Source organism: Plasmodium brasilianum, chromosome 9, assembly GCF_023973825.1.
Source record: "Plasmodium brasilianum strain Bolivian I chromosome 9, whole genome shotgun sequence".
NCBI lineage: Eukaryota > Apicomplexa > Aconoidasida > Haemosporida > Plasmodiidae > Plasmodium > Plasmodium brasilianum.
Window position 1 is genome coordinate 1385172 of NC_090122.1, and position 23463 is coordinate 1408634.

The window sequence follows — 23463 nt, forward strand, 5'->3', positions numbered from 1 at the left end:
ACCATATGTATTATAAAACAATTCCTTTTCTTTTTTCTTCTTTTTCTGAAATGTTGAAATATATTCTTAATTTGAATTTTATCATATACAAAAATAATTTTAACTTATCCATAGTGTATTTTGCATTTTAGGAAATTACAAAAATATGAATAAAATTTTGCTTGGCCATTTTTTTTTTTTTTTTTTTTTTAATTTCTCCTTTTCAAAAACACTGTAGATATATAAACCGCGCTAAATAGAAAAAATAACTGCGTTCTTAATAGGACGAAAAAAAAAAAAAATAAATAAAAAAATGAGATAAAATAAAATAAAAAGGCCATAAATAGCATATTATATAAATTAAAAAAATTAAAATGCTTTATTCTTTGTTATGTTGAAAAGGCATCAAAATTTACGTTACAGTCTTTTAAATCAATTTAAACTGCTGAAGAGGCAATAACATATTTAAGCAGTTATAAGTGCAAACGCAAAACATGTGCATATATACGTACGTATATATACATATGTATTGTATATATGTATATGTATGTATATGAATGTATGTATATGAATGTATGTATATATGTATACATGTGTTTATGTATATATATGTATGTACATGTATATGTAGCAATCACAAGGTTAGCGCAAAAATGATTTACAGCAGCTAGTTGAAGGGTACATATTAAAAATTATCCAGGTTCTGTAAAGTACATATATTTTAAGGCTATTTAAACAAAGCCGCAGATACACGCAAGTGAGCACGAATAAAATAAGCTCAAAGGGCATATATATATATATATATATAATGTACATATGTACATATGTACATGCGTAATATATTTATCTATATGCATATACCCATACATACATGTACGATTTTAAAGCATAACGCAACAGAGTAATTATGCTCAACTTTCTGTTAATCACGAACGATTTTAAAATATCGAAGCATTAAGGAAAAATAGTAAAGGGCAGAAACACCTATACTTGTTAGCAGATAAATAAATGTAGAAACGTACAAATATAAATGTGTACATAGATACATACACAAATAGATACACACACAAGTATATACACACGTCCGTACAGAAACCCACGTACTTACACGCTTGTTCCATTTTCAACTCATCTCACTTACGTTCGTAAAAAAAAAAAAAAAAAAAAGGTATCAAGATGGACATGAATTTTGGCTTCGGAAATGACGCATTTTTTGAACAAGGGAACAGATCAACGGATAAAGAAGATACAGAAAAAATAAAGAAAAATGAATCAAGTGAAATAATAAAGAAAAATAATGAAATAGATGAAGAAAAGGAATTGCCAAAAGAATTGTGTGTACCTGTTACTATAAAATTATTATTAAATAAAATGGCAAACAATGAAGAATTTAAAATACATGATTTTCAAATTAGTGGAATAATTGTATTTGGAAAAGTTTGTAAAATTAAGGAACTAGCTAGTGCAACCATTTTTGAAATTTGTGATTACACAGGAAATATTGAAGCAAAATATAATAAAGATGCAAAAAATGAAAAAGTAAAAAATCATATAGAAAGCATAAAAGTCAATGATCATATTAAAGTAGTTGGAGTAGTATACTCTCCAGAAAGTAAAACCGAACTAGTACAAATAAGTATATCATATATTAATAAAGTTGATGATTGGGTATCCTATTTTTCTTATTTCACCTCAGATGTAATATACTGTTATTTAAAATTATTAAAACTAAAAAATATATATGCATCTAATGGAACAATTAATGAAGAGAAACCATGGTCTCATATAACATTAGATTCATATTACAATCATATGGATGATATTGACACAGATATTATAAAATATTTACACACAACTGCAGAAAAATATGCAAATCAGCAAGATATTTTTAATAATCTTCAAAAATACCATTCAGAAATGAATATAAAGAAATCGTTAACAAAACTTATCGAACAGTACGATTTGGCTCAGTATGAAGATATCATAAGCATACCTTAAAGAAGATATACAGAGAGGCAGAAATTAGAGATTGAAATTGTTGCCGTGGTGAGAGTTCAGATGCATAGGTAGAGGAAGGTGGACAGATAAATAGCTACCTCCCCAATGAAAAGGTAGTTACAGTGATTTGCATATACTCAATAAATGAAGCATAAATGCGATGAAACCAATAGGAAGCGAGTGATATGCGTGCGCTTATGTTTTAATATACATTCATGCATACATACACCATGCGTACATGTGTGCATGTGTAAGCATAAAAATAAGCGGTACACATTGATGCTCATATGTGTTTAAAAAAAAAAAAAAAAATGTACTCACTAAAAGAAACAAAGAAACGTAAAATTAAAATGCAATATGTGCTTGTGCGTACATGGGCAATTTCATATACGTCCATGAGGATGGAGAAAAAACGTAATTGGTCTTAGCAGTGAAACCAAACATTTATATATATGGCACTTTCTTTTTTTTTTTTTTTTTTTTTATGAAAAATTAATATGAATATGAAAAACTATTTACCTATTAATTTGGAATAATATTTTAAAATAAATTATGTAACATTATTTCATTTTCCACCGCGCCCTTTTTTTTTTAAGTATCATTACACCCCTATTTAGGTTAAACGTTACGACTTACTGCTTTTGCATTTGAATTTTCAAAGGCAAATTATTTTACTGCACTTTTATTTCATCTTTTTTCTTTCTTGCTATTTCTGCTGCTACTGATAGTGGTATTACTACTACTATTCCTTTTATTATTATTATTATTTTTTTTTTTTTTTTTTTTTTTTCATTTTTCTTCCTTTTTTTATAAATATTAAATGACCTTTTTTGGACAAGTTCTCGCACATGAGTTGTTCCTCAACAAAATGAAATTAAAAAAAATTGTACAAACAAACATATGAGATACGCAAATGAGTTAAGAAATAAATTAAAAAAGAGGCGAACAAATAAGTTGATAAAATGGCAAACAAAGGCGTTAAACGCATGAGTTAAATGCGCATATATTATTATAGGAGAGCTGATTAGTTGTCCACAACGAGAGTAATAAACGGAAGCAGCGATCAGTATAGCGCACATACGTAATATATATATATATATATATGTTTTTACAATGTGCGTGCATGTGGGATAATTTCCAATTATATGCCTTAAATTTTGCGCTTGTTTTAGTGCCAATTTTTGTACTCCTCTCCAGATTCAAATATGCGGGATGATGGAAACCTATTTTTATTTAATTTTTTTTTTTTTATCTAATAATACTGTTTGATAGAAAAAATAACCTACGCCTATAAAAACAATGATTATACTAATAAGAAAATAAAAAGAGAAATATTTATCAGTATCCGATATAAAGGGAAATTTAAAAAAGTAGAGAACTACTAAAGTAATAGGAGTGGATGATTTTAATATTAAAAAACATTCAGCTGATGAATAATTACTATAAAAGGAGGAAACGCTTAAATTAAATAAAGCATTTACAAGTATATACAAAAAGTAAACAACAAAAGAATATCTACAATTTTCATTATTTTCCATTGTATATCCTGAAAAACACTTAAGACTATCCGTGATATATAAATAATAAGACACTTCTTTATTTTTATTAAATAATAATTGAAAGTAAATAATGAATGGTAGTAAAAGAATTTGAATAAGTGAAACATTGAATGATAGCAAAAGGACACTCATTTTGTCTTCTCCCTTTTTATATTCTTTTTTTCTACTCAAATTATTTTTATAAGAGCAGTCCTTTTCTACTGCTATTTGTACTACTTCTTTTTTTGTGCCTTTGCTTATCATTGGGGATACATTTCTAAAATGAATTGTCCTATCGTTATCATTATCACCTTCATCAGTGTCTTTAAGAAATCTCTTAGTATTACTTTCTTTTTCTATATTACTCTTTAAACCTGATGAATTGGAATTGGAATTGTTGGCATAATTGCACGTATCTTCCTCTTTATTTATAAAAGAATTATCTTTATTTGTATCAAGATTAGCGTATTCTTTTTTACGGTTTATGCAAACGTTTTCTATATTCATTATACACTTATTATTTTGCATAATTTCGTTATGTTCCTTGCAAACCATATAGTTGTCTTTCTTTTTCTTTTTTTCAATTATTCCTTTCGCTTCATTTCTATCCAATGAAGATGCATATTTTACGTCTTCTATTTGGCACAACTTATTTTTCGATTTTCTTAACTCGAACCCAGCACAAGAATTGGTTTCTGGTGTGCTTTTTCTGCCCTTTTTGAAAAAGATTAGCAAGGCGTTTCGACTGCGACTGCTTCTTTTGTCTTCTTCTATTCTGTTGTTTACTTCGCGTTCTATTTCGTCTTCTTTGTCTTTATCTTTTTTTTTTTCTTCTATTTTTTCCTCCTTTTCATCATTTTTTTTTACTTTCCCTTCTTTTTTCCTCTTTGTCCCCTTTTCTTCTCTCTCCCTGATGTATTCGGAAAAAAATATTTCCCTGACTATACCTCCAAATGATGTTAAGAAAATTGAAAATATGCAAAAGAGAACTGAAGCGAATAAACTGAATGGCGCTGCACATAATGGCGAATTACAGGAGTAAAAGGAATTATCAAGAAGATTGCTGTCCCAATTATTTTGATTAAGATTTATATAAAAATTTAAATTGATAAAATAACTAACTAACACTTGCTTAGTTACATTTGTTATGGTCCATTTGTATACGAATGGGAAATAAAAAAAAAAGAAACCTATCAACACAATTACAACTGATATAGCATGATGTATATTATATTTCCTTTTTAAAATTAAAAAAGATAAAATAATGGAAAAAATAAAATTTAGCTGATTAAGTAATAGTAATATAGTTAATGGAATTGCTAGCTGGGATACAAAATACAGAGTATTGGATATTATATCTAATAGAGCCAGTAACACAACATACTTAAAGGCCCCTAAACATTTCCATTTATTTTGTATAGCCAAAATGATTTTGTACCTTTTCGCTTTTTTATCAGAAATAATGTCCTCACCTTTTTCATGATATTTATAATTTTCTAAAATGCCCTTTATGTTTTGTTCGTTAAAATATCGCATATCTTCTTCATCTGATATGTCTTTCTTCAAACTAATGCTATATGAGTTACTAATTTTACTTGCATTTTTATTTTTCTTATTTTTACAATAATGTGGACTATGTTCTTTTACATTTTTATTTTTCTCAATATTACAATAATGTGGACTATGTTCTTTTGCATTTTTATTTTTCTCAATATTACAACAATGTGGACTATGTTCTTTTGTATTTTTATTTTTCTCAATATTACAATAATGTGGACTATGTTCTTTTGCATTTTTATTTTTCTCAATATTACAATAATGTGGACTATTTTCTTCTGCATTTTCCCTTAAATACATTTTTTTCCCATTTCCCTTATTTTGAGGACACGCACATGGGATGCTTGGATATGAATTTCTTTTCTCCACTATGGGCTTTTCATATTTCCTTTGATGTTTACTTCCACTCCCATGCTGACTCAAACAGGGGTTCTTATCATAATTTACTATTCTGCACTTATTTTCATCATCACTCCATGCACTGTTATGATACCGTCGCTCCTGTTCATTACCCTCGTTCACCAATAAAGGTTCATATATTCTTTTTTTGTGAATATAGAAAAATTTCAAAAAATTTTTTTTTCCCTTTATTACTTCTCTATCATTTGAGTCAGCTAAATAGTTGTCCTCTTTCTCTTTTTTTTTATCACTCCTATTCTTTATTTGATTACTTTTACATTCACTTTCTTTTTTTTTCTTTTTTTTTAAAAAGAAATTATTTATGCACGGGTATATATAAGACCAATGTCTTTTCTTTATGCTTCCAAATTTAAAATAAACAATACACAAGATTAAATAAATTGTTACATACGCAATGGCATTGTAGGAAGCAGTTAGACTATCAAAATTTTTCAAAACCCTATTTCGCATTCTCCCGCATATATTATTACTTACTCCTAGAATAACAACTAAACAACCATTACAAAAAATTAAAAAAAAAAATTTTATTTTATTTTCAGTGGATGAATCTTTCGGAAAACACTTTTTTTCTTCTTTCTGTGAAATATTTCTTACCTTATTACTCTCCTCCTCGAAGTACTCATAATTTATACTTATCTCATCCTGACTGTTTAGTTCTACGTAATGTTGTTCTGTTCGTCCATTACCTAGGCAGTTATGTTCCTCAAAATTATTCATAATGGCTTTTTTGCATTTTCTTTTCGAATGCTTACCCCCACTTGCGTTGTATTTGTCGATAACGCATCGATTTTTGCTTGCGCTAAGTTTTTCAGTATTCCTATGATAATCTCCTAAAATGTAATCTTCATTTTGCGTACAGGAAAAATTGCAATCATTAATAATTTCTTTTTTGTTACCCTTTTGGTTATCTTCCTTCTTTTTTTGCTTCTTTTCTTCTTTTTTTTCAAAGTATTCTTCGTTAATAATTTTATCCGCAGCTTTAATTTTTTCTCTTTTTATTTTTTTCAAAAAATTAATGAATGAAACACTTTTGTAATCCGTAAATTTTAAAATACAATTATTCCTATTAATATTATCTGCTTTAATTTTTTTATTCTGAGCATGCAATCTATTCTTTTTTTTATAATATGCAATTTCCTTTTTTCGTTGTTCCACTTTTAGTTCGCTGTATGCAGTATTTTTTTCCGCAAAGGGGATATTTTTTTCCTCGCACTGAATTTTATTTGCGTCCCACTTTACAAAATTTCCCTTGTACACTCCTCCTGCTTTTATTTTCTCCTGGCACCTTTTTGCTTTTTCAAATTGTATATTTTCAGCATTAGATTTTTTTATATTTGCATCATTTAGTATATTTATATTTATATTTATATTTTCATCAATCAGTATAGTTTTTATATTTCTATTTTCATCAGTCAGTATAGTTTTTATATTTCTATTTTCATCATTTAGTTTATTTTTATTTTTATTTTCATAAGTTAGTAAATTTATATTTTCATTTTCATTAGTTAGTACATTTTCATTTTCATTAGTTAGTATATTTTCATTTTCATTAGTTAGTACATTTTCATTTTCATTAGTTAGTATATTTTCATTTTCATTAGTTAGTATATTTTCATTTTCATTAGTTAGTATATTTTCATTTTCATTAGTTAGTATATTTTCATTTTCATTAGTTAGTATATTTTCATTTTCATTAGTTAGTATATTTTCATTTGCATTTTTAATTTTTTCTGTTTTACGTTTTTCCTGCACTATGCAATTATTTTTTGCCCCATTAGGTAAAAAAAATTTGTTAACACTTTCGGGATGTTCATTTTGTTTATGGGAGTTATTCTTTTCCTTTTTTCCACAATTCACTTCTATATTTGTATTCATTTTAAAGAAAATTTTTTTTTTTTTTTGTAAGCGTTATTTGACATTTTATTTGAAATTTTTATTGAATTGTTTTACTTAATTTCAGTATTTCTGTCACTCCAATTTTTAGTGCTCCACATCGTTTTTGAAAAATCCACTTTTTCTTTCTTTTTAACTTACGTTTCAAAGAAAAAAAAATGGTGTTTGTGTTGAAGGGGTTATAAACATGTGAAAAGGCTTTAAACATATATATGCATGTATATATGTATGTGTACATATGCGCAACGTTGAACGGGTCCCCATTACAGGTGTTTCATAAAAGGTAGAACAACTTAACTTAGTATGAAGCGCTAAACAAGCCGCTAAATGGTTAATGGCCACTGCAAAAATGTACATATATGCCCATACGCGTATATATACATACATACACACGCGCATACATACATGCATACATACGTGCATACCTACATGCGTATATACACGTGCAAACGTATCAAGGGGAAGCTAGCCAATTGTCCTGCCTGGAAGGATATACTAACAAAGCGCAATGCATAAAGGAAAAAAAACATGGCAAGTCAAATTTTCTTTTTTTTATTTCTTAACTTTTTGAACAAATTAAAAAATAAATTAAAGAGTTAGAGGCATGAAACATATCTACAATGACTATTTAAAAAATTGTTATGTTGCAAAATATAGCAGCGAGTTATGTACGTAATACATATTATATATATATATATATATATATATATATATATATATATATATATATATATATATTAACTGTACATTTATATGAGGTGAAAAAATAAAAGATGATACCATTTTTATAACCTCCATTTCGTTAAATTCAATCACATATGAATAAAATATAATGAAATAAGAAATTATTTATTTTTTTTATAAATACCTTTTTACGTAAATTTTATGCGTATTAACCATATACGCATTACGCTGCTAGACAAGAAATTGAAATTTTTTTTTTTTTTTTACAATTTAATTTGTCTGTGTAGAAACATTAAAGGGGTGTGGCTGTCCTTAGCTCATAAGTATGTATATATTTCTTTTCTTTTCTTTTTCCCTCCCTTTGTTCATAAAATATTTCACAACTAATTGAATGAGTCAGTTTCTTCCTTTTTTTAAAATAAAAAAAATACATACCTTAATTAGCTTCATAATTGTTGAACGTATAAAAGGAGGAAAGAAGTAAATACTTCATTTCCCCCCCCCCCATATATTTAAAAGAAAAAAGAAAAAAAAAAAAGGGATGACTGTTATACAGTTATAATGAAAAAAAGAAAAAGCAAAACTGCAGAATTAGCAGCAAATTACAATGAACACATAAATGATATAAAAAAAAAAAATTATTGCGAGGGACCCATTTAAACAAAATTACTTGTGAACATCCCCCAGTGGTAGACCCGCATGGGGGCAGGGGTATTCTTCAGTACCGTTCCGTACAACGTGAACATAAGCATATATATACATTTACGAATATGCTTATATATATATACGAATATATAAATGAATACACACATGTATGCCTGCTTTGCAGTTGTGCTTCCTCTGAACAACAGGGAGAACAAATTTGTTCTCATTTTTCCAACACACGATTTAAGTAGTAGTACTATTCTTCGAAATGCAAAATTAAAGGAATATTTTTTTTCATATTGTTGTAAATTTTAATGTTTATTATAATAAAAAAAAAAAGAAAGAAAAAAAAAAAAAAGGTCCTTTTAAATGATACTTAAATGAAATGTAGCTTTGCTTTATTCTTCCTGCCAAAATGTGCGTCAGTACACATATATATGTACGTATGTATAAATATATATTAATATACGTATATTTATAAGTCTAATGCACACAAAAACCTCAGTACCTTTAATTTTTTTAAAGCGATTATTCCTTATAGGCTGCATAAGGGAATATGGCTTACCATTTATGTAATCCATTTTTCTTTTCTTTTTTTTCCCTCATTTTACAACTATAATTTATGTACAGTTAGGCTAAAAAAAAGTGCAGTCAAAAAATAAAAAAAAAATGTTGAATAGAGGTATTAAAGATCATTTAAAGAAATTACAAAAATGTTGTAAAAATGTAAAAATATCTTAAAAGCATTTCCAAATTGTTTGTAAAAATGTAAGAATATAGTAAAAGCATTTCCATTGTGTTTGTAAAAATATCATAAAGAACTTTTAAGTAGACAATATAAAAATCTGCACCATAAAAAAAAAAAAAAAAAAAAAAATTTTTTAAATATGTAAGATCTTATATTTGAAAAGGAAAAAAAAGTCATAAAAAGTTAGAATTTAAAAAACAAAAAATTGGTTGTATATACAATATTTTAAAAAAGACAGAACATTTTTTAAAAATGCTTATCTGTTTGATCTTCAATAGAAAAAAAAAAAAAATATATATATATAACCAGATAAATGACCTAGTGAATAACTAAACGAATGACTGAATAAACGATTTTAACTCTCATCAATAGGGATCGAAGAGCTATTTTTTGTACACACAAATTTAAATGTTTGCTATAAGGTACCCCTTCATTCAAGAAAGGAGAAAGAAGAATAGTAAAACTTGGATGAACAAATTCTTGAAAATAAAGCGGCGGGGGTAGAGCGCACAAATATATATATATATATATATATGTGCGTATATACACATATGTATGCTTATACACACACCCATATCCACGCTCGCTTGTAACAATGCTTGATAAGGAATCCCAAGAGTATGAAAATGCGCAAAGTGAGCTAAGTGCTCAGAGTGTCCAAATTGCCCTAAGTAAATATAGCAACACCGAGAGCGAAAAAAAGAAAAGGATGCAAAAATTAAAAGATGCATTTGTAAAATGCCCTAACGATTTAAAAACGTACTTATACAATATTTGTGTTAATTTTTCGTACAGTGATATTTATCAAGAATATATTAGCAGACTGAGCTTAAATACATACAACAACTGTGACTACGATCAAATAAGAAGTAGTTCTTATATATCTAAAAAAGATTTTCTAAAATATTACAATTTCCAATTTTATGATAATAAGTTTGAATTAGAATCTGACGAATATTATGAGGACACACTTTTTGAAGACTCAGATAATTTTAGTGATATGGAGGAGGTGGGAAGGTATGTACTAGCACGATGTATGGTAAATACATACAATGGTCAGACAAGTAAAATGAAAAATTTACTACTATCAAAACCTCAGTATGAAGTTGCTCCTTCATATCGAAAGAAGAGAGGTAAGGAATGGGCAATCCAGAAACCTCATGTTGATGGAAAAATTGAAAGAAAAAAAAATAATAATAAATGTAGAGGAATGGGAGTAGAAATAGGACAAGGAGAGAGAAAAGAAGAAGGAAAAAGTGCGAAGAATACTAATTCAAAATCGTATACGTCCCAACTGCTAAATCTAATTAGCCAGCGGAATTCCCACAGGAGTAATGCCCAGAGTAGCAGTAATTGCAGCAATGCAAGCAGCGACAGTGGTTTCAGTGGCAGCTCTGAGGAAGTCTTGAGAGCACACATGAGAAGAGAACAAAATTGCTGGAACAAAATGATAACAAGGAAGTGTTTTTCAGTTGTTACCCATGTAAAAGACCCAAGGGAGTATTCTTTTATGCCCTTTAATTTTTACTCTTTTAATAATTACGATATTAATAGGAAGAAAATAAAGAATTCATGTAATAACAATTACTTTTATATGCTAGATAATTTGGAGGAAGCTCAAAAGGATCAGTGTGTTGAAAAGTATTACAAGTACATGAACAAAATAGTAGATAAGGAATATTTCAAAATAAGCAAAAGTGGAGAGGAGAAGAAAATAAAAAAAAAAAAAAAAAAAAAAAAAAAAAAGTAGAGCAGCAGCAACAACAACAACGAAAACAACGACATGTACGTGTACATGCTCATGGAATGATCAGACATGGGTACAAAAATAAATACGAAACGGAGAATAGCTCAATGTTTAAAAGCGATAAAAGGTTGGTGTGGAATGAGGAAAATATGAATACAGATAAAAAGGACGAATGTGTAGTCCCATTGGAAGATTTACACACAACTGAGTGGGGAAAAACGCCAAATAAAGCAAATGAAAAAGATGCGGTAAACGCATATTTCGAACAGCAGATGAAGGGGACAAATGTAGACAAATCAAAGAGCTGTAGTCTCTATAGCAACAAGAGCATAAAAAGATTATGTTCTGAAGAAATAGAAATATTTTTTAAAAAAGCTTTAAAAAATGAAATTATAAATTTTAATCAGAAAAGGATTGACAATAGAGATAGATGGAATTCGTTATATCAATTTATATGCTCTTGTTTAGGTGCCTCTTTAGCTACTCAGTGTTACTTAGATCTACCTGAGTTAACATCAGGATTAGATTACATACTGCTTTTACTGCTAGTCCTATTTTGCTATATTTTTATAGGTTTACCATTAGTACAAATCGAATATGCATTAGGACAAGTATCACAAAGTTGTATAGTAAACAGCTTGAGCTTTTTGAAAAAAAAATATAGGGGAATAGCAATAATTTCTTTAATAGTATCCTTTCATGTATTAACGAAAAACATTAACACCAGCATAGACACGGCAATAATTATTGCAGGTTCGCTCAAGAAACCCTTGTCATGGAATATGAGAGATTGTGAGGGAATCTTGCACAGAATGAACTGCATTAAGAATGACAAGTGCAAATGGGTGGGGGTACCCGCCGACAAGGGCTCTGGAATGGGTGATAATTACAGTAGTACACATAGCAGTAGTTATAGTAGCCAACATAGCTATAGCAACTACAGTGGAAACAATGACAAGCATGTTTTTTTGCAGAACTTCGAGGGTAAAACTTCCATTAGTGGTAAGCAGTGTGTATCAGCTGGGATTTCAGAAGGGGTGAGTTATTTGTCGGAAAAAATAAAATTTGTGTGGAAATTTTGCTCCCTATGTGTAATCATTTTAATTTTATATTTTTTATTAATAATAGAAGGAATGTCACTGCATCAGGGTTTACGGTATTGTTTTTTTCTCTTTTTCACTATTTCTTTTTTTCAAATGTTTCTACTGTATTCTGAAGTACAGCAAAAGCGGGTACAGTTAGCAATAGAGGGAAATAATATGATAAATGCCAAGTTTTATAACACCATATTTTTTAGTGAAGATAATTTTCTTTACTTAAATTTTCCACTCATAGCCCAAATATTTAGCATCGTACTACTCTCTCTTAATTGTTCTACTGGAATAAATTATATGTTTTCTTCATATACAAATATAGGAACAAATATTTTAATTTCTGCTTGGTATGTTATATTTGGTTCATGTATAAGCACAATAATACATTTCGCTTATTACTATTTATGTTTAGACCTTAGTACCAATTTTGCATCAGTTAACGAAAACAAAGTTATGGTAAACCATTTGCTTAATGACGTTTACAGAATAGTATTCCCTATAAGCAGTTCCTCTTCTTCTGTAGATTTTTTAATTTTAAAAAAAAATAAATATTTCCTAATATCCCATAGTATATATATAGTTGCCTTATCAAGAGTAAAATTTTCCAATATAATGAGTTTTGCATATTTTCTTTCTTGTACTTGTGTATTACTTACAACTTGTGCTATACATTTAAAAGGAGTAGTCATGATATTAAAGGAAAGTAATAAATTTAAAAAAGTTAAGAAAAAATTTATTAGTCTATTTATAATTATCGTATATTTCTTCCTAGGAATATATAGTTTATTCCCTTTTGGGTATAATACTATTTCACTACTAAACTACGTAATATTACATTATATTTACTTGTTTGTTATTGTTCTACAAATAGTTGTCATAACATGGTCATATGCATATGAACATACAGGAAAAATAATAAATAAAAAAGGGTTACAGTATTACTGTTTTTTTTTCTTTTTTTTTATTTCACTCTTGGTAAGTATACCTATTTTGCTTTATTTTTATAAACACATCTTTCCAAACTTTTATTTTTTAATGTCTTGTTTATCCTTCTTGTTTATACTAATTGTATGTGTTAATGTATTTGTCCTTCTAAGAATTAAAACTAACACACGGTTGAGAGAAAAGATGTATTTCTTTTATATATATAACATGGACTTGTTAAGGAAAAGGATAAATAATATACTGGTTGGGAAAAGTCGAACCTATGATTTGCATAAAAAAAAATATAAAATTAGCAATTTCTTCCAAGAATTGACAATCCCATGGTGCTATCTATTGAAATATTTTATTCCGTCAATTTTAACTATTTTAGTGTTTTCTAATTTTTTGTATGCCATTCATATTTTAGGCCTTAGCAGGAGTAGCAGCATTCAAAGGAGTTTCCATAATACTCAGATACAGGAGAAGGATCATCCAGAACAGGTCCATATGGTCCCCTTTATCCGTATGCCTAATTTAAGGACGTCGAAAGGCAAAAATCGAGAGAGCCAACATGGAGGCAGCGTAGAGCAATGGGGTGCCTATATCAAAAGTCATTGGGGGGAAAAAAAGAATAATCCCAATTTACATGACCATGGACAGGTAACAAAATTTACACTAATGATTGGTAGTGATGAAGATGTAAAAAAAGGTGTGCATACAACTGTAGAAGACAAAAAAAGCAAATCAGATTATTTCTTCAAATGTTCCATGCAGTTTGTCGTTACTGTGTTGTTATTACTGCTTACGTTTGTTGTTTCTTTAATTTCTTTTTTATATCCTGGGAAAATTAGTATATTCATTTGTCCTCCAACTAATATGTGGAAAATTAGTGATATACATTTAAAAAAACAAAAACCACTAAATTGTTTGTATACAAGACGTATATTTTTCTTTGAAGAAATTTTACCAATTGAAAAAATTATGCCTGTTTATGTATGGCGTCATATAGAGAAGCATATAAACAGGGAGAACTTTATATCCTCCTTACAAAGAGAAAATGAAAATAACGAAACTATTCATGATAAGACTTACACATATTTAAGTAAAAATGAATTTGAGAATTACATTTTCGACTTAATCGCTCGAGGTTCTAATTTGTGTGACTTTACGGATAGACAACGAGGGCCGTAAATCATTTTTTTTATTTATTAAATGGGACATACTACGTATGTATATATATATATATATATATATATATATATATATATATATATATATATATGTATTTACATATATTTACATGTATTTACATGTATAACCGCATTTTTGAAGATTAAAATGTGAAATGAGTTCGCTTAAACATTTTCACTGACAAATTATGGAAATTACACAAAATAAGGAAGTCCTCAAAAGAAATAGCGTTGTACTTTTTTTTTTTTTTTTTTTTTTTTTTTTTTTCGATGAAGCAAATAAAGCGTAATTTGCGGGATGAAATTAAGCTATGTTCTGAGAAAGGGGGGGGGGTAAAACAAATGGAACAGTGGAACAGTGGAACAATGGAACAACGACAAAGCATACATGGAACAATATAACCTTCTACAAATAGTAATCCATTTATTTCGTTTTACCTGTCGTAATTTTTCTTCACATTTTGATGATTTTTTTCTTTTGTACAAAACAATAGTGCACATATTAACCTAACTCTTTCCTACAGCCATGAATTACACAGTGTTCGTTCTACAACGCAGTGAAATATTTGATTGATAAGTATTGAACAAAGAAAAAAAAAAATGTCTTCACATTAATATGTATGTCAAATGTTATAAAATGGTATGCAAAAGAAAAAAAAAAGAAACAAAAAAAAAGTACAAAAACGAAGAAAAATGGAAATTAAAGCTAAACAAAGCAAAGATGAACGAAACAAACGAGAAGGACGAAAAAAAAAAATTAATTTTTTCTATTAATCACAACTCATTTGAGTGGCTTCATGCCTAACTCTTTTCTAATTTGGTTCCATTTATCAATTGGTAGTCCGTCCTTTTTATTTTCATCATATGAAGAGCCATCATTTTTCTTATTTTCATTTTTTATATTTTCATTTTTTATATTTTCATTTTTTATATTTTCATTTTTTGTATTTTCATTTTTTGTATTTTCATTTTTTATATTTTCATTTTTTATATTTCTCCTTTTTTTTTTTTTTCTATGTTTTTTCTCTTCATCGATGTCTTCACTCATACGTCGATTCCTCTTCTTCTTACTAACCGCATATAACTCTAAACTGGTGCGCATTTTTTCCCCCTCCGATGAGTATTGTTTTTTTTTGTATTTGTACCATGCATACTTCTTCTGGGACTTTTTCTTATCCTTTCTACTGACACTTCTGCGGCTACTACTACAACTTTTTATGCTTCTATTTCTACGCCTGCCTCCACTACTACCACTGATTATGCTTCTACTTCTTGCCCTACTACTACCACTGCTTATGCTTATACTTCTACTTCTGCCGCTACTATTACCACTGCTTATGCTTATACTTCTACTTCTGCCGCTACTATTACCACTGATTATGCTTCTAGTTCTACTTCTACTTATGCCGCTACTATTACCACTGATTATGCTTCTACTTCTACTTCTGCCGCTACTATTACCACTGCTTATGCTTCTACTTCTACTTCTTCTTTTGATTCTTCTCCTTTCCCATTCTTGGTCCTTTTTTCCAGACTTCTCCCTCCTTCTGATTCCCCTCTTTTCCTGCCGCCCTTCATTTTCATGGTCATACTTTTTACCTCTTCTTTTTCTTGCTTTATGCCTTTCTACGCTGTCCATACGGCTCTTCCTATACGTGTTACGCAGTTTTAATTTTAAGTTTTCTTCATTACTCCGGGATGTGCAGTCATCTTCATTCCTCTTCATCTTCTTCATTTCCATTTCGTTTCCCTGTTTTCCTCCTTCTCTGTCTGATGGAACATTTAACAATTCTTTGTAGTATTCTAGGTTAATTTTTTCTAATAGATTATTCTCTTCCAAAACTTGTCTTTTGGTTAAGGTAGGAAAATCCACATCAAAAAGATTATTTAATACTAAGCAGTTGTCAACAAATACATCCATATATATTTTTTGAAATGTACCATCATTTGATCTCATTCTTATTTTTCTATAGTCGAATAAAATGGGTTCTAAATTTTTATAAATTTCTAAACTTTTTCCTATGAGTCTTAGATAAAATATACCTAAAGCTCTTAAATAAATAAATTCCTCATTTTTTATATACTCATATATTATATCTTTGTCGGGCTGAATTTGTAGTAACTTTAAAACTAGACATAAAAAGCGAGTTGGTTTTCTGTTACCTCCATACGTCCCTCCAACGTATTTTAAATTTACCGCTTGGTCTATTATAGATTCGGCTAAAAAAAAGGAGAACGCGAAAATAAAAGAAAAAATATATTTATAATTAATACATGTGCAATGTCATTATGTGATAATAAAAACCTGAGCATGCACGGATAAAGAAACTTTCGTGCATCAGAATAGAAGCACATCATCACATAGGCATATATCCTCATAGTCACATGCCCCCATGAAAATGATGAAACATTGCTAAGAAATGTACGGCAAAAAAATTAATAACTAAACGTTAACAAATAAATAAAATGGAGCATTCATAAACGGACATGTCAAAGCGAAGCATTTCTCCTTCCAGTATGGGCTTTCATATATTTTGCTTCTTATGATATTTGAAATTAAGTATTGCGGATTGGATCCAAAAATTTTTATGGCACTCGCATCTGTTCGATTGGCCATCCTTTCATTTCATCTATCGTTACCGGTTAGTCGCCACGTATATGTTTACATATGTAAATATACGTACAAATGTATACGTATTTATAACCAAAGATTTGTAAAAGTAAAACATCAAACTGTTATGCTTCTAGTTGTGGGTTGTTCATATTATCCTCTGTACTTGGGATTAAGAATTCTTTTTTTTCTTTTTTTCTTTTTTTATTTTTTTTTATTATATATATATTTTAAAGCGTCCTGTGTTTCCCGTTGTCATTTGCCCTCTTCATTCGATGGACATTTTGGTTTATAAACATTTTCTCTTCATATTTCTCTTTTTACATGACAAATTTAACTTTATACTAGTACGATGTTTCTGCTTCCTCTTTTACATATTACCCTGTTTTTTCATGTTATGTTTTACCATGTTTTGTTTTGTTTCTATTTTTTTATTCTTGTTTGTTTTTCAATGTAAATTTTATTTTATTTTTTTTTTTTTTTGGTACATTCCTCACTGTTATACTATTCTTTTGTTTTATAGGAAAGAAAAAAAAAAAAAAAAAAAAAAAAATAAAATAAAATAATAAATTAAAAAAAAAAAAATAAAAAAATAAATAACTGTACGAAATACGCTATTTTTCTAAGCACGTGGAATAGTGCCTTTATCTTAAGAAAAAAAAAAAGAAAAACCTATGGCACTACCTTTTTCGAAGTCAACAGTAAATCATATTAGGGAAAATTCAAAAATATCTGCCGTGCATATTTTACAAGCATATCTGTTAAGCGTTTTTGCTATTTTTGAGATGTTGAGAAATTGAATGAGGGAAATGTTTCTCGTTCTCGTTCTCGTTCTTTTTTTTTTTTTTTTTTTTTTCTTTTGATCATACGCAGCTTTGGCGTAACCGTATCCCTTTTCTTTGCAGTTCATGGCTGTGCAAGGGATTAAGTGCTATAAATGTGAATATAGTGCAAGCTAGTTTGTCCTTATATATATGTCTATGTATGTGTATATATATTTATGTATGTAAACACAATGAACAACAAAATATCTGGCGTACGAAATGGTCTCCTGCTGCTACTACGTAAGAGACATTTTGCCAGTATTTACTCTCCTAATATTAGAAGAAACGTACCTGAATATATCGACTTCAATACCTTTTTTCCGAAAAAGGAAATCAAGCCAGATATCATATCCGCCTTTACTATTGCAAAACAACAAAGACTAGAAAAACTTTTAGAAAATAATCCTTTAGTATTGTACAGAGGTAGAGTAGTTAAAAATTTATCATGTCCAAAAATAAAATATTCAGGTAGAAATAATGTAGGCAAAATAACTACGCGTCATAGAGGGGGGGGTCATATAAAAAGGTTAAGATTTATTGATTTTAAAAGATCTAGAAAAGATATATATGGAACCGTTTTAAGAATAGAATATGATCCATCGAGAAGTGCACATATTGCTTTAATTCAATATGAAGATGGTGTGTTATCTTACATTTTAGCTCCTCTTTTATTAAGACCAGGAGATAAAATTATTGCTAGTAAACATGCAAATATAAATCCAGGTAATTGTTTACCTTTAAAAAATATTCCAGTTGGTAGTATTATTCATAATATTGAGATTAGACCCGGAGCAGGAGGACAACTAATCAGAGCAGCAGGTACATATGCAACTGTGTTAAGTAAAGATAGCCAGTATGCAACCGTCAAATTGAAATCTACAGAAATAAGAAAATTTCCTTTAGAATGTTGGGCTAGTATTGGGCAAGTGTCTAACTTAGAAAGACATATGAAAATTTTAGGAAAAGCTGGGGTTAACAGATGGTTAGGTAAAAGACCTGTAGTAAGAGGTGTAGCAATGAACCCTTCCAAACATCCACATGGTGGAGGTACCAGTAAAAAACATACCAAAAGACCAAAGTGTTCACTGTGGGGTAAATGTAGAGATGGGTATAAAACCCGAAGCAAGAAAAAGCCGCTCGGATTAATCATTAGGAGAAATTTGTGCGGCCGTTTGCAGAAGAAGTATGGTGTTCCTGTGTAGTAGTGAGTAGTCCACTCGAAGTTCTCCTTTTTTTATTTTCTCTTCCCCCTTTTGCATATCGTTCAGGGAGGGGGAAAAATTCAAATAGTTATAAATTCTAAGCGGGGTTAATGGGGAATATTTTGCCGCTTAAAGAGAAGTGGTTTCGTTAATTATCAAGTGAAGCAAGATGTGATGTGTGTAAATAGTTGGGTGCATGCGCATATGAGGATGTATATATTTGTATATATGTGGATGTGTAAGTACATGTATACATTTATGTATGTGTACGTATAAATGAGTACATAATAAGGCCCTTGCAGTTTTATTTATATGTAAAGGTATTCTAAAACTACCCCACGGGCAAGTGTTCCATTTAAACAGTTAAGTGGTGCTATTTCGGCCAATTTGCATCAAAAAAAAAAAAAAAAAAAAAAAATTCACGAATCTTGATTTGTTCAGAAAATATACTTCGATTTTTTTTAGTCTATTCCCCAATTCGCCATTTTATTTGTTCAAAAGTTTATATATTTAAATATTTATATATTTAAATTTTTATATATTTAAATTTTTATTTATTTATTTGTTTATTTGTATATATATATTTATTTTTTTACCACTTTGTTTATTTGCCTACTTTTAAGGTGCAACATAAACAAAAAAAAATTTACTTCTGTATGTATAAATGTAATATAAAATTTTCCTTTTTTTTTGTCTTTTTTTATACATGAAAACATTCTATTACACGACACCACAGTAACAAAAAGAAAAAAATAATTAAATATAAATTAAATACAAATTAAATATAAATTAAATACAAATTAAATACAAATTAAATACAAAATAAATACAAAATAAATACAAATTAAATACAAATTAAATACAAAATAAATACAGAATAAATACAAATTAAATACAAATTAAATACAAAATAAATTCAAATTAAATACAAAATACATAAAAAAAGTAGAAAATAATGTTTTAGTATTTTTAAAGTGTTAAATGTAAAATGTAATGTTTTAAAAAAACAATCTTAACATATATTAACATTTAAAATAATTTTTTGTGTATACATATTTTATTTGCATATTGTTAACATACTTTTCCCGGTGTGGTTATATAGTGCAAAGGGGACAATTCTTTCTAATAAGTAAGAACAGATACTAATTTTTAACTAACATATATTTTAAATATGATACAAGTATATTATAAATACCTGTAGATGCAATTCTGAGTAATTTTTTGACATATGCAGTATTATCAGGTTGTTCACAACTTAGGCGCATACGCATGTATACATACATACATACATACATTCATATTAGCATATATACACATAAACAAGTATGCATATCACCATACATGCAAACGCACGTACATACAAATGCAATTACATACATATCCATGTTCCTCTTTAAAATTACCTGCTTTCAATTAAACGCTTTACGTAGACTCTTTAAAATGTGTTCATTTAAAAAAATTTTAACAATAAAAATTTGAAATTTTTTTTTAATTTGTTCATCGTAAAAAACAAACAGTGGTGAATGCATATTTTATTAATGTTTTTAAAGTTCCCCTTTCAACTATAGGTATACATATATATATATATACATACGTACATAGGTAACATATATCATATGGACAAATATATGCACAGGCATATGCACATTTATTACTAATTCCCCACAAAGCGTATTTTCTCCCTCTGCGGAAGAAGAATAATATGTACATTTTTCTTTAACACACACACATACACATATATATACACATAACGAAGAAAGGTAGTTAATTTTTATTTTCCACTATTTTTACCTTTTGTGGGAATATTTGCTTTTTCCTTCAATTTTTATTTTTCCTATTTTGAAAGTGAGAACCTCGAATTTGTGTTATTGATTTAATTTTTACATTTCTCATCCTCCTGCATATCTTTGCATATATGTACATATATATATATATTATTTTTAATGAATAATTTTAATTTTGCTGACATTTGTCCATATATTCATTCATTCCGGATTCATTAATTTATTTACGTATTTACCTAATTGCATAGTTATTTACTTATTTGTTTATATATTTACTTGTTTGCTTATTTATTTACCTTCATTTTTATTTATTTACCTATTTGCTTATTTATTCATCTATATGTTTATTTATTTACCTATTTGCATATTTACTTATTTACTTCTTCACATTTTTTCGATTTCACTTTTTTTTTTTTTTTTTCAAATTCTCTTTTACATCAATTCAAAAAAACAAAATGCAGATGCGTTCATGTAATACTCATGTGAAAGAATTCGTAGGAGAGTTTATAGGAACATTTGTGTTGATGTTTTTTGGGGAAGGTTCAACAGCAAATTATCTTACAGTTGAAAGCGCAAAAGATTGGTTAAGATTATGTATAGGATGGAGTTTAGGTGTATTTTTTGGAATTTTAGTATCAGCCAAACTAAGCGGTGCACATTTAAATTTAGCAGTGTCAATAGGATTAGCAAGTATTAAAAAGTTTGAATATGTGAAAATACCTTTATATTTTTTAGCACAACTACTAGGATCCTTTTTAGCTACATCATCAGTATATGGATTATATCATGGTTTTGGAATTAATAAAATTCCTGAATATTCATGGGAGACGTCTAGAAATGCGGCTGTTAGTATTCCAAGTGCTTTTATTCATGAATTAATATTAACGGGAATATTATTATTTGTAATATTAGTTGTAACTAATGAAACAATATGTGGAGAATTCCATGTTTTGAAAGTTAGTGGAGTAGTTGGATTAACCATTTTATGTATTGGTTTAAGTTTTGGTGGTAATACAGGTTTTGCTCTTAATCCTTCAAGAGATTTAGGTGCTAGATTCCTTTCGTTAATTGCTTATGGAACAGATGCATTTACAAAAGATAGCTTTTATTTTTGGATTCCTCTTACTGCTCCAATTGTAGGAGCTGTAATTTTTTGTCAATTTTTCGATAAAATAATTTTCCCATTAGTAGAAATGGTAGAAGACAATAAAGGTGTAGCAGAGGTATAATTTTTGAAAAACGTTCATACTATTTTTTTTTTTTTTTTTTTTTTTTTAATAATTATTATATATTTCATCATCTCTCAGCACTTATTTTAGCTGAAGTAATGACATCTTTATAATATTATGTTATACCTTAAAAATTACTGTTTTTATATTTTAATTTTTTGCCATTTTTATACACATCCAATTTGCTATGCGTTTGTTTATAAATACATCTTCTGTTGCCTATTTATTATTAAATCTGTGTTCTCGAGGGTGCACATAAATAGACAAACAGATAAACGTATGCATATAAATTTATATATGTATATATAAATAAATAAATAAATATAAATATAAGTAAATATATATATATATATATATATATATATATATATATACGCATTTTTAACGATTTCACGGGACTATGAAAAAATACGATCTTCGTACACCCATGGTGCACAAAATTTTCGAGTGCGTGTGTACTCATCTACATGTATTTATGTGTGAATCCAGAACTGCAATTATTTGTAATCATTTCACTTTAGCTGCAATCTTTAAAATTTGTTTCGTTTTCTCTCCTTTTTCCGGTATGCTTATATATATATGTAATATGTGAGGTGCATACTAAAGTTATTAGGCGGAAAAGAAGAAACACCACAATTTTTTTTTTTTTTTTTTTTTTATATATTTCAATCCTTATGATTTTAGAGGTACTCTTTAATTATTCTCATTTTGGTAGATGTGCTTGCGTTGTTCATATTTTAGTAAGTACGTGAACAGGTAATGAGTACTTAACAAATATGAATTGTTAATGAGTACTTCGCAAATATGAATTGTTAATGAGTACTTCGCAAATATGAATCGGTAATGAGTACTTCGCAAATATGAATCGGTAATGAATACTCGGTAAATACGAATTTATTATGTTAGTATGTGAGAACTGGTAATACTTGGTAAATCTGAATTTGTTATGTTTACCCAGCAAATGAACATTCGTTATGCTATATTTTTTTTTTTTTTTATTTTGCTTTGAATTATTAAAAATTTTCGCAGGAGATGAAAGGACAGTAAATAAGAATTATTTAAAATGTTAGCGCATGAACATGATTCAGAAAAAGTAGAGAGAAACACCCATATTTAAATAATATCGGCGTGAATTAGTTATCATAAGAAAAGAAACAGAAAAAAAAAAAAAATAAATAAATAAAAGAAATAAAAGAAAATAAAGATTAGCATAAATACATATAAATATGTAAAAAGAAATATAATATGTTTCACAACTGTGTCTTTATTTCATTTTTGGTACCATAATTCTGAAAATTCATTTTCTGAACTATTTATAAAAATTTTTTGTGGAGCATAACTCTGGCTTGTTACCTTTTACCTCCTGGCAAATATTATTTTATACAGGGGAATTTTC

The 23463-nt window shown here is 28.2% G+C and overlaps 7 protein-coding genes across 7 annotated transcripts; 5 read left to right on the plus strand and 2 right to left on the minus strand.

The window, feature by feature from the left end:
• Window positions 1–1155: 1155 nt before the first annotated feature.
• MKS88_002922 (nucleic acid binding protein) lies at window positions 1156–1977 on the plus strand (the record flags this gene model as incomplete). Its single annotated transcript, XM_067215973.1, has 1 exon — window positions 1156–1977. The coding sequence occupies one exon, from the start codon at window positions 1156–1158 to the stop codon at window positions 1975–1977; it is 822 nt and encodes a 273-aa protein (XP_067073498.1).
• A 1229-nt stretch (window positions 1978–3206) lies between these two features.
• Window positions 3207–7367, minus strand: MKS88_002923 (uncharacterized protein; the record flags this gene model as incomplete). Its single annotated transcript, XM_067215974.1, has 1 exon — window positions 3207–7367. The coding sequence occupies one exon, from the start codon at window positions 7365–7367 to the stop codon at window positions 3207–3209; it is 4161 nt and encodes a 1386-aa protein (XP_067073499.1).
• Window positions 7368–10057: 2690 nt separating this feature from the next.
• On the plus strand, window positions 10058–11212 carry MKS88_002924 (amino acid transporter; the record flags this gene model as incomplete). The annotated part of the gene is made up of 1 exon (XM_067215975.1): window positions 10058–11212. One exon carries the CDS (start codon window positions 10058–10060, stop codon window positions 11210–11212), a length of 1155 nt encoding a protein of 384 aa, XP_067073500.1.
• A 104-nt stretch (window positions 11213–11316) lies between these two features.
• MKS88_002925 (amino acid transporter) lies at window positions 11317–14418 on the plus strand (the record flags this gene model as incomplete). The annotated part of the gene is made up of 3 exons (XM_067215976.1): window positions 11317–12246; window positions 12433–13006; window positions 13655–14418. The coding sequence occupies 3 exons, from the start codon at window positions 11317–11319 to the stop codon at window positions 14416–14418; spliced, it is 2268 nt and encodes a 755-aa protein (XP_067073501.1).
• Window positions 14419–15198: 780 nt separating this feature from the next.
• Window positions 15199–17034, minus strand: MKS88_002926 (pre-mRNA-splicing factor 38A; the record flags this gene model as incomplete). The annotated part of the gene is made up of 2 exons (XM_067215977.1): window positions 15199–16637; window positions 16905–17034. 2 exons carry the CDS (start codon window positions 17032–17034, stop codon window positions 15199–15201), a joined length of 1569 nt encoding a protein of 522 aa, XP_067073502.1.
• A 668-nt stretch (window positions 17035–17702) lies between these two features.
• MKS88_002927 (50S ribosomal protein L2) lies at window positions 17703–19054 on the plus strand (the record flags this gene model as incomplete). The annotated part of the gene is made up of 3 exons (XM_067215979.1): window positions 17703–17788; window positions 17934–17990; window positions 18133–19054. 3 exons carry the CDS (start codon window positions 17703–17705, stop codon window positions 19052–19054), a joined length of 1065 nt encoding a protein of 354 aa, XP_067073503.1.
• Window positions 19055–21293: 2239 nt separating this feature from the next.
• On the plus strand, window positions 21294–22067 carry MKS88_002928 (aquaglyceroporin; the record flags this gene model as incomplete). Its single annotated transcript, XM_067215980.1, has 1 exon — window positions 21294–22067. One exon carries the CDS (start codon window positions 21294–21296, stop codon window positions 22065–22067), a length of 774 nt encoding a protein of 257 aa, XP_067073504.1.
• Window positions 22068–23463: the final 1396 nt, after the last annotated feature.